The sequence below is a fragment of the Myiozetetes cayanensis genome, unplaced genomic scaffold (assembly GCF_022539395.1).
Source record: "Myiozetetes cayanensis isolate MyiCay16 unplaced genomic scaffold, myiCay2020 scf2-11, whole genome shotgun sequence".
NCBI lineage: Eukaryota > Metazoa > Chordata > Aves > Passeriformes > Tyrannidae > Myiozetetes > Myiozetetes cayanensis.
Window position 1 is genome coordinate 56,439,924 of NW_026087411.1, and position 11,868 is coordinate 56,451,791.

Consider the following 11,868-nt stretch of genomic DNA (forward strand, 5'->3'; position numbering starts at 1 on the left):
AAGCAAACATTTTCTGTAACTAGGACATCAATAGAGTACCACACCTCTCTATTTGTGCAATGAATTTAAGAATATGCTCAATATATTCTTGCAAGACAACTTTTGTCAACAGAAAAATGCACTAACTGGAGCAACAAATCCACTCTAAGAAAATCCCTTTCTACGAGAGAATGTCTCTGTGCAGCTTTAGCATGAGTAGTACACTTTACAGAAGTGGTTTAGAATTCTAAAAGGTTTGGGTCAGGACTCCACTAAGCTCATATTTTGTCAATCCCTTTCATTACCAGGTGTTTTGGCAACGTCCCTCAGCAGTTCAAAGAGCAGATCCAAAGTAGGAGGCTGGTGTTGACGGGGACAGTTGGATATGGCAGTTGTTAATTCTTCCAGTAGAATAATCCAGACATTGATAAGGCCTACAAGTAAAGAAAGGAAGATTAAAAACCATGAGTGAGATACTGCATTGACTACAGGTGAAACTTGCCCTCAAAGTGATGGAAACAAATTAATTACCATAAAGATCATGGGTTCTTGCATGTTCACTCTTTCTGTGTAGTGGCTGTGGGCAATATCCATTTTTGAAATGATAGTAAAAAGAGTGGGAAAAGGAGACTAAGTTTGTGTTTTGTGCCATCCTTCTCCTCCACCTCCACCTTATTCTGGTCTTAGTTTACTTCTCCCTCTAATCCAGTCTCTTTAACCTTGTGTAAAAAGTCCCACAAAAAGTATGTAAGTAAAACCCCATCTCATTATCATTGCAAATCCTGCCCAGAAGAGATTGACCTCATTTAGGTTATGCTTTTAAGTAAGGCTCCTGAGGTAGCTAGCCATAATTTAACTGGTGACCAAAACTGAACAGTAAAATGTCTCATAAGGTATCATCACACTGCCTCACATTATCTTTCAATCTTAAGAGGTCACAGAGCTGGACAATTGCCAGAACAGCAATTAGGATGCAGGTGAGTTGGCAAACATGTATCCTGTAGAAGATTATGGGATACAACTATTTTTCAATAAAATTTTGAAGATGATTAGGAACTGCTGCCCTTTTTCACAGATCACTTTAAATATTTGTATTTCCCCATGATATCATGAATGACTAGAAGGATCTTGCATATTACACTCCTGCCACTATATAGTGTTATTCTTAAGTCAAGAAGGCTAGGAGTTTATTAGGCTAAAGCGGATTTTACTTTGATTCACCAATAAGCTCATGTTCTCTGCCACTGGTAGCTATGCTGATGTAGTCTTTGTCTGCATGACACTTGCTGGTATCAAATACACTATGAAAATACACTGCAAATATGGCAAAGTAGGCTAAGACATTTTGCCCCATCCTGGTAGCGACTTTGAACTCTAGAGCACCAGATGAAACACTGCCTCCTGTCTTTGTAAAGTCAGTTCACCTAGCAATGTTCTAACACCATTACCATCTAAATAACAAATTGGGTGACAGTTTTAGTGCTTAACTGTGACAAAAATCAAATCAGAAGGTTTCTTTGCTGTAGGATGGCACTTCTAATCACAGAAAGACACTGATAGGCAGAACCACTTCAGAACAGCAGGCAAAGTGTGTTCACCTGAGGTGGGGAGACCCTAGGTCAAGTCCCAAGGACTGACTCAAACAGAGGCTTCAATGACTTAGAAAAACTAAACCGAAACCAAACACAAACATAGAAGTAAGTAAAAGGTTGTTTTGTGAAAAAATAGGACTTGTGATTTTCTGTTTTCAGAGAGCAGCTCTTCTCTCCTTTATCCAGGGTGGCAGTGGAACAGGACAATCCATGTGATGGAAGAGTCTAGATAAAAGTAGGTACCAAGGGCCAGCCTGGTGAGGCACATGAATGAAACGCATTGGAGTCAGCCTGCTTTCTGACAGGTTGGAGCTGATTCTTCGCAGAAGCAGCCTGTTTGGAACAGCTCAGTAGTTCAGATATTCAAAAGTGACTGCACTACTGTGAAGGCCTCCTGAGTTCAGAAGCTGTAAGGCTGCATTCCTCTACCACTTGGCTCTGCACAGATCTATTTCATCAAACACCTGATTAATCCACAACCTATATAAACCACACAAACAATCAGGAGACAAATGTTGCTTGTTTTTTCTGGAGGTCATGTAGCTTTATATGGACTTCAGAAATTCACCGTTTATTTCAACAGACCACAGGACACAAGTTTGAAAACATTTAAACAATTATTCCTTATCTTTCTAGGTTGTAACTAAATACTGATATTTTTTTCTGTTAAGGCAGGCCTGCCAATACCAACCTTAAAAGGTTTTCACTCCTTTACTTCAGCTGCAGTCTAGAAAGGTTGTTTTGGGTTAGGTCTCAGAAATATACCTTGGTTGTATTATGAATATCAGGATAATCAAAATAATTATTCATTAAAATATTGTTGCCTCGCCCTAGCAGATGGGTTGTATTTTTCTCATATATGAACTGTATCTTTACATAAAGAAGGTGATGTGATCTGAACTTCCAAACTCTGTGTGTGCACATGTGTTTGTGTAGACAACAGGGAGACGATGAAGTTTTTGCTTTCAGCAGTTGGCAAAATTTACAGCAACATGTGGAAGAAGTAATTGATTAATTCTGCACTTACTGCTTTCAATGCACTTACCAGTGTCATCATCAAAGTCAGAAAGGATGCATTCAATACCATCCTCACTGCTGGCTGACTGTTCCTGCACTCTGCGGGGCAAATTAACTAGCCGACCACTGAGGAAGATGGGTTTCAAGGGCATTTTATAGATTTTGGCTAACAACTTGGGGAGGGAAGTGGAGAGGAGATAGAGGAAAAAAAAGAGAGGATAAGTAAATATATTAAAGTTTGTAAAAGCTATCACATACAACACAAGTACGCAAAATAAAATAAAAGCTACGAAAACACAATTAGAGGCCAGAAGTTTAGAGGAAACACCTCAGCATTCCAATTATTACAGATTTGCCCCAAGCTTCAGATAAGTTTTCATGGTACAAATAAGCTGCTTCTGTGTTTCAGAGGGTGTAACCTGTTGCTCTTAAGATCTGGGCATTCTCAAGTTGTTTTGGTTTTTTGCTTGTTTGTTTGTTTGTTGGTTTTTTTGTCTTTGATTCTCAACATTGTTTACAGTTACCATTTAAATAAGAATGAATTTGGCTTTGTATATGTTACTACTAGGTTTTCATTGTTCACATTTTCCCACATGCTCCCTGGGTGCTTTTATTTCATCAGTTTTCCCACCACTAATTGGCCTACAAGGTATGATATGCCTTCAGATATAGCCACTGACCATTTGGCAGTGCAGGTTATTACCATCAGGGTCACCACAGACTTTGCTAGATTCATGCAAACCATCTCATGACTGTTGTAGAGCCTGCAGAGTAGAACTGTTTCCTAGGCCAAGTTAGTGCCTGTATAAGATTGTTCATCATACCTGAGAACATCTCCTGAGGTAATCAAGTGCAGGAAGGCACAAGTCTGTAGATGCAGATCCTGATCCTGGCACACAGTCACCCATCTCCTTACAATCTACTTCCCCTGAGGACAGGAAAGGTAGCATTGGGAAGGACAGAAGAATATAAACAAACATAGAATTCTTTTTCCTTTTTCATTCACTTATGCCTTAATATCTGAACAGAAGCCAGAAAACATTCTTTCTTTGATCATCTTAGATGACAACCAGATGACCCCCACACAAACAATACAGTAATACTGGTCACTGTTGGCCCACAAACTTGTATATGAATAAATGTTTTGATACAGATACGCCTATTTAATGACTCTTTAGTAAAGTGTTTGGGAGTTCTTATAATCATATATTATATTATCTGCTATATTGATCCACTCCACTTTCTTCCATGGGTGTTGTAATTACTTGCTCATATTATATTCTTATTCTTTGCTCAATTACTATACTCATTTTTTTTTCTATTCATTTGTACCCCAGTGCCCTGGAAAGTTTTTATAGCACAAGTTCTTCCTTTTAGTTTATTTACTGCTTAAATGCACCATTTTATATTTTGTGCTACTATATTTCCTTCTGCTGTCTAATTCAGGTGTCAAGGTCTCACAGTTTCAACTGTATGATATATATCCTCAGGCTAAAAATTGCTAGTATTACCAACTCTACGACATCAGCAGACTCTTTCTTTCAGGTCAGTTTCATTAAGTGAATTCAATAAGCAGAGCAGTTCCAAGGCATCCTGCTGCAGAGATCCTCTCTGGATAACTCCATTCATTCCACCATTTTCCTGTCTGCACAGTCTGTTTTCCTCCCCTGTCAGCCAGTGTTCTGCCCACCTTAGAATACTTGGTTTATAACCATTTTTCCATTTTATCCAACTACTTTCAATTCAGTGCCAAATTTGAAACTTTACTAAATGCCTAGACACATAAACATTCTGTTGTCTTAAGAGCTACTTCTCTCAGAAAAACCACAAAATAAATATTAAATCCTTTTATTAAGTCCTACTTTATTCTCCTTTCACTATATTTATTTGTTTCTTCTATGCCCTTAATGATTCCCTCCATAATGCATTTTAAAGTTTTGTCCACTATTGAGATCAGCCAAGTCAGCCAGTGAAATTTGAATCCTTTAGTTTTACATTAAAATGCACATAGTATGGTATTTGCTGAAGTATCCCATAGTCCTACTACCTTTAATTAAAAAAAAATCTTGCTTTTTGACATGTGACCACAAAGGGGTCAAAATTATCTCATGTAACTAAGAAACCTAAAGAAACATAAAGACAGGCTTTTGAACTCTCCAGAAGAAACATGAGTTCCCTCTATTGGTATTGGACATGCAAGTTTATTTCTCTTTTGTAGTAATTATGGTCTGTTATCACAAGTTGAATTCTGCCTCCATTTAAATCAATAGTGAAATAGCTTAATAAGACAAGAGTAAAGACTAGATTTGCTGCAGTTAGGTGCTTCATTTAGATCAAAGGAGTTATTTACAGACAGAAACCTCTGTGAATCAATATACCTATAGAAACCAAAAGTCTAATTTTACCACTCATTGGAAGTTCTGTAATTTAGATAACCAAAACACCCCATCATTGTCACAGTTCAATGAAAAGTGTCGAATTCTAATGATCAGGGTAAGCATGGGCGATCAGAACGACCCAGCATTTCTCTTTGTTCTGAATTTTGGCAAAGCACCACAATTACTCTGCAGGGTCACCCTGGCACGATATTCTTGGTCTCTGCTGCCCTCAGTAACACAACACAAAGCACAGGGACAGTGGTGTGAGTTGCAATGCTCAGGACCTCACAGAAGGTTCGGCAGGTTTTCAGCAGTGCATACGCCAAACTACTGCTGCTGAGGTGGGCAAGGACATAAAGCAGATGTGCCTTTGACCTCTGAACATAAAACACACCCTATTCTGTTGCAGATACTCCCTAGTGTCTCTGCATAACGCCAGGCCATTTCTGTAATATTCTAGGTAGTGGGTTTGGTTCGGGTTTTATTCTTTAAATGAATGTAAGCAAGTTCTGCTGCAAATTAAGATCAGACGGAGTAGACATTTAATAGTGAGATGCATTTTTGATGCTATAAAAACTTGAAGAACTGAGAGTATTAAAAATGTTTGTCAAATAATCCCTCAGTCTCCATTTCATTTTTTTTTAAGCATTGTGGACTCATGTTCTTCATTTTCTCTCTCTTTTCTACCATACTATGTATTACACAACTGAATTATCCTCTTCTGCAGGATCAAGTTTGAAATACCATGACTTAATAGGAAAGGAAAATATTTACCCAGTCCTTTGACAAACTTCATAAGGCACATAATATAACTGGTGGCAGCATTGGCAAAGACCTGGATGCTGTCTGTGTTTAGAAATGCTTCGAAGACATCAAACACCGGAGCCTGGCGTTTCCCTGTGGAAATAACAAGATGAGAACTTTTCCCCAACTCCTATAAAAATGATTTTCCAACCATTTTTCAAAAATTAAATTGAATCTGTAAAATCTTTTTCTATTCTGAGTAGAGACAGAAACCATCTTAAAAGTAAAAGCTTCTCTTGCTCCTGAGGCAACTCATGTAGCCTTTCATAGGAAGAGATACAGAGTCCCTCCTTTGCCTAATCTATGTCAAATACTAGCGTATGCCTGTCCAAATGGTAAGAGCAGGTTTCACCTCTTGAACTCAATTCAGAAGCTAATACTTCGTTTGGTGGAGGTTTATGTTTATTTTCTAGTTCAGTTTTTGATAACTGCCAAGAGGACATCAATCACGCAGAAAACTATTGAGACCACACAGTAACAAAATAGCCTTGTTTTTCCCAAGTAGATTATCAATCTTCAAAAGCTGTGTACACCTGCATTCAGCCATCAGTTTTAACAGATCTCAAAGACAAAGTTTACGAAGAAACCTTACATGTGACTTGTAACATTTAAAATACCTTTGAATGGGGCAAAAGAACAGAATGAAATTATTTTCCCGTATTACTCCATTTCCATACAAGCAAAGAGGGGTGCAAATTCTTGCAGCACCAGCAATCTGAAAACCTTATGATTAAACTACCTGGACAAGCGCTTGTCTAGATTATCACATTAAGTTACCATGATGTTTAAGAGCACTAGGTTTCACACAATAAGGAAGACAGTCCACATGAGACATGCTGGTTGTATACAATCTGCTTCCCTTTCTTGAGCAGGACAGTGACCAGGGCTCAGCCAAGCTCAGTATGCCTCAACTACTGTGTTGCTCAAAATTATTCACATAGGTTTGAAGCATTTCTTTCTCATTCTACTCATCTGTCAGAATTTAGAGGCCAAAAAGTCAGAACAATACCTGTGCTTTGCCTTCCCCTTCCAACTAAGAAGTCAGATACTTGAGTACAGTTCTGGAGTATTGCAGTGCCACTGTTCAGTTAGGGCATTTAAATACATTTAGTTACTGTGTCCCCCAGGGAATCTAAAACACATATGGAACAGTCAGTGCAGTAAGTCCTTACCCATAGAGTATTCTCCTACAAGGTACTCTTTAACCTCTGACTTGCTGCTGCTGTGCACTGTTTCCAGGGCACTGAATAGGGGTCTCCATCCCGACTGGATCTGGGTAGAACACATTTCCACCAACTCTCCTATAGAGGTGACCACCTGCAGTCAGTGTAAGAGGGGTTAAAAGAACAGAATCAAAAAACAGAACTGATATATAGATGGATCTTCAGAAAGAATGACAGTGTCTTCAGATTCCTAGATTTCACTCAGTCTAGACTAATTTATTATTTAAACTTCTTTAGATAATAGAAAAGCTTTATTTAATTGCTTTAAAGCCAGGTGTACTGTCTCTGTGCTGTATCACAATGCTGGTTTAGGTAGGCAGAGCACTCTCAATTCTTTGAAGATCATTAAAGGACAGCATTTGAAGGGAATCTGAGAAACATTCAGGTGGACCAAGTGCATTCCAGAAACCATTCTTCTTACGGGCATGGTAGGCCAAATACAGACACCCATATCAGAACTGACTTGCCTGGTCTTGGACATCCTCATCACACAGCTCTAGCTGCATGATGCGCTCAAAGGGGCGGAAAAGCGCCTCGTTAAAGTGAAAGTGAGAAGGCTCATTCCAGTCCATCAGCACTTCAGTGAGGATGTCATGGATGAAGGAGACAGCCTTTCGAGACACATGCCTCTCCTTATGACAGGCAGCCTGCAGGGAAAGGAGAAGTATTAGAGTATGTGCAAGAGAAAACATTTGGTTTAGTGAGACACTTTCAAGGGAGGTAAGCACTTCATGTTGCTGAACCCTAAAAGCGGTTTCACCACTGATGTTACTAGGGACCCCACTACACTGAAAATGAGGGAGTACTGCCATGGAAACAGATGACTGAGACTCTGAGTTGCTGGGAGTTCCACAGATGCATGAAGGTTTGTTAACAATTCCAAAAGTACAGAGCTAAAAAATAAATAAATACTAAAACTCACAGAACAGAACTCATGTGAAACACTGTCTTTTGTTTCTACTGGGTGACCATTTTTCCCTTCAAAAAGGTAGTTTCTGCAAATATTCACCATACCTATGTAGGCATGAACAAGTGCCACTTATCTGGCTATTTATGGAACTTCAAGGTTCTTGACACTTGGAAGAACTGTTATAAAATTGAAGAGCAGTGAATCTGAATATAAAGTTACCATTTTAAGCAACTATGCAGGTTATCCTTTCTGTGATGTTACTTTTTACTGATAATGCCCTCATCTTCACTGAAGTTAACCCAAAAGTCTGACCACTCCTGTGTCTAAAAACATAGATGGTACTTGAATTTAAACTAGTGTGGGATCTTAAAAGACCCTAAAGTGTTCAAAACATGCAAAGTATTTAAAGATATCTCAGGTTGTTATACAAAGGTAAGGAGGACACAGGTTTTCAAGATAAAGGGCTGTAAAGCACACAACAAAACCCTTCTTTGTTATTTCTACTTCACTTAAAGGGATTCCATTGAGACTTCCTGATGTGTGATCTCTGCTGTAAGATGGTCTACACATTTTCTCAAGTCAATGAAAGAAAGTGCTATGGTAATTTACTGAACAGCTCATCTTTAGACTTCAGATAAGCATACTCCCACCAGACCTGGGCAAATGACACTACACACCTCATCAACAGAAAGAAAAAAAGTACTGCACATTTATTCATACCAATGATACAAATCAAAAAGCTCTAAGAAGTCAAGACACCAGCATTTCATCTGAAAAGACTGAAAATTTGACTGAGGAAATTTCATTTGTTATGACTGAAATCCATTTTGTGGCTGCTACTGGCATGCCACTGAGCAGTGTTCACAAGGAAGCAGAAGGAAAGGGAAAAATGTTATAATCCTTCCCATTGAGCTGGTTTTATGTAGGAAAAGAAACCTGTATCCTTTTATGGGAAGACTTGATGGAGGAGTTACTTATAGCCTCTTGGTGTGGTTTGAGTTTTTTCACCAGACACATTTTGCATCATATTGCAAAAATCCAACACCCTGTCCCTGGTCCTGCCCATTTCAGTTACTTAAAAGCACAGCCCTTTGTTGCAGTATCACGGTATATGACATGGTTTATACAATACCTAGTAGATTTGAAAATGTTGAGGGTTGTTATACATTTTAAGAGCTATCAAGCCTTCTCCATCTTTTTCACCTCTGTCATCTCTTCCACACATTCACATTTTTGTCCCCTGTTCCTACCTCTACAAGGTGAGGTGCCACCAGGCTCCAGCAGCGCATGAGGTGGAGCAACGGGCGAGATTTACTCCTTACAATTCTGAGCATGGCATCACCAAGTCGGAACAAGTGAAGTGCACTTCTCCTGTCCTGGGTAGATTTTACTTCCCCTACAAGAAAGTATAAGAAAATAAATGGAAGCTAGGCATCAGCTGCTCCTCCATCTCTAAATGTCTAAATTGGAATTGAAATCAGGTTGAAAATTATTTATTAAGTCAGGGGGAGGTTTAAGGAGGGATGAGAAAAAGGAAAAAAACCAAAAAAAACCCCAATGAAAAACACAGTCTATACTTGTATAAGTAAAAGAACAAGAGATGGATCCACGTCTTAAGAACAACTTATTAAACATAATTTTGATTTAAGTGATCACTCCTGTTTTTTGCAAACGTATTAAAGACAAAGTCCTAGAGAAATACTGCAGAAAAGTTAAGCAAGTAGCTAAATAATTGATAGTAAGACCCAAAATGGTAGTTACAAAAGCCTTTGGTGACATCTACAGGAAAGAATATAAACTGCAAATTATTTAGTTTGGGTACTTAATTTTGTATTTCTTATTAAGCAAAGGATACAAAGAACAGAATGTGAGAAAACGCTTTACTGTTCCCCAGTCACTTGTTATTTGCTGTTGAAAGGGATTCATCTTCCATTGTTCTTATAAAATTTGGAAAGACATTTCATTCCCTCATTCAAACATATACTGGTGCTTTTATCTCTAATGAGATATATAATCAGGGGACATACCACTTTTAAAATAAAAAATTGCACTTAATTGCTCTATCCTGATTTCAGTTTCATTATTGCTTACTACTGTTGATTGACTACTACATACATGAAAAGAGGATAGCTATTAAAACTAGTTATGAATGTTGAAGCCTGGAGACAAAGCAAGAGCAAAAAACCAATCAACTTGAAGTGTTATATTGGCAAATGACAAACAGCACTTCAGGGAAAGGGGAAACTGATTAAACTGGAGACATATATCAGATAAAATCCATGACAGAACAAAACCTGTATGAGTAATGTAGCTTCTACAGGCACAGTACAAATTTAAGTGAAAGATCTTCCTCTGTGCCCAATCCTTCTGATCTATTTGAGACAGTGATGAAAACAACCATTTGCACTGTAAGGCACATGCCCCATCCACTCTGTTGGGGAAGAGCAAGTAGGACAAATCCCACTGCTTTATTTAACACTCTTCATTTGTGTGCTTTGTTCGCTATTACCCATTTTCTGAACACTTCTGAAGTTATCCCACTGTCAAACATCTAACCTAAATCCACTGTCTTAGGTTCACATTCACCCAAGTTTCCATACTGGACTAGGCTCCAAAGTGAAGTTGTAATTAAGTATCTGTGGATAATTAACACCCCCAAAGTCCAAGAATGAAATGAATGCCCTCTGAAGTGTTTCAAAGCAGATGTGGATGTGGTCCCTGCCCGAAAAAAAAATGCTCAGCCTTTTCTAAAGACTTTGAATTGTTCCTACAGAGAGATCTTATTAGACTAAATTCTGTGTTTTATTTTTATCTTGAATTTTCAATTGGAAAAAATCAAAACTGTAAGGACACAGAGTAAGTCCTGTAAGCAGTACAGTTGTATATGAAACACTTTGTAAGGGATCTTCAGGTGACTTACCTGGCATTGCTAGTGAGTAATCAACTGTATCTGTGACTGAATGGAAGAGCTGGGCCTGAGAAGCCTTCTTGAGCTGGTAAAGGAAGCCTGCCAGTGCCGTCAAGTTTAACTTGTCAGCAGCATCTTCAAAGAGCCTATAAGTAAAGAACAGAATCTAACTGAAAAATTCATGAGATGCAGACTCAAATGCGTATGTAAGAAGAAAACTCTTATCTGTTATGGCTGCTATGTGTGACCTTTGATGACACATTGGGTTATTGAGGGCTTTTTCTTTTATACAGTGCTACAGAAAGACTTTGATCCAGAAGCTTTAATAATTGGAGGGTTGCTGTGGGACCAAACAGAATCTTTTGGGATCCAACTATGGTACTACAACAAAAAGTCACTTTTTCAAAGCAGTTCATGAACCACTAATGAAAAAACAAAACAGAACATGCCTAGTCCTCACAACATACATCATCATTGTTTCATTGACTTTACAGTTATACCAGTTTGTTCCATCTAAAGTCACGGAGCCTTACATGAAAAACAAATTAATTGAAGTCTTAGATCTAAAGTTATTGTACCTGAATTGCTATTTTGGAACATAGTGCTGGTTTGGGCTGGGGTAGAGTTAATTTTCTCACCATGCCTAGTACGGAGTTATGTTTTTGTTAAACTACAACAAATATAAGCCAGAGTCCTTATTTTCAGCTGCAGTGAGCCCTTTAGATTTACCAGTTAAAATCTGTACACTTAAAAAGCAAACATGGTTACACAGGAGGTGGGTTCCACAGAGACTACAATGAAATTTCACATGGTGCAGCCAGAAATTGACAAAAATAAGATCTTCTGACATTGTTTTTCATGAAAAACTTTCTATAGCCCTAGGAAACTGGGGATTGAGTCCTAATAAATGTTCACACTGAAGTAAAAGCATAGAAATCAAACCTGCCTCATTAAGATTACAGTATTGCTATTCTCTAATCCTCAGAACCGAGTTGTATTGTGAGTTTCCTAAAGAAAAGATACTTTCTATGTCCAGAGTCAAACTTCTACAAGCAGT

General features: G+C 38.3%; 1 protein-coding gene across 3 annotated transcripts in view; it reads right to left on the reverse strand.

The window, feature by feature from the left end:
• Nucleotides 1–11,868, reverse strand: part of ARFGEF3 (ARFGEF family member 3) — an 88,315-nt gene that overhangs the window by 16,903 nt on the left and 59,544 nt on the right. For all 3 annotated transcript variants that reach the window (XM_050314403.1, XM_050314401.1, XM_050314402.1), the window contains 8 exons: nt 10,824–10,957; nt 9,154–9,299; nt 7,461–7,640; nt 6,943–7,087; nt 5,741–5,863; nt 3,413–3,516; nt 2,617–2,761; nt 285–413 (listed from right to left, as the gene is read on the reverse strand). In XM_050314403.1, the coding sequence (XP_050170360.1) occupies nt 285–413; nt 2,617–2,761; nt 3,413–3,516; nt 5,741–5,863; nt 6,943–7,087; nt 7,461–7,640; nt 9,154–9,299; nt 10,824–10,957 (1,106 nt within the window). The remainder of the gene's footprint in view (nt 1–284; nt 414–2,616; nt 2,762–3,412; nt 3,517–5,740; nt 5,864–6,942; nt 7,088–7,460; nt 7,641–9,153; nt 9,300–10,823; nt 10,958–11,868) is intronic.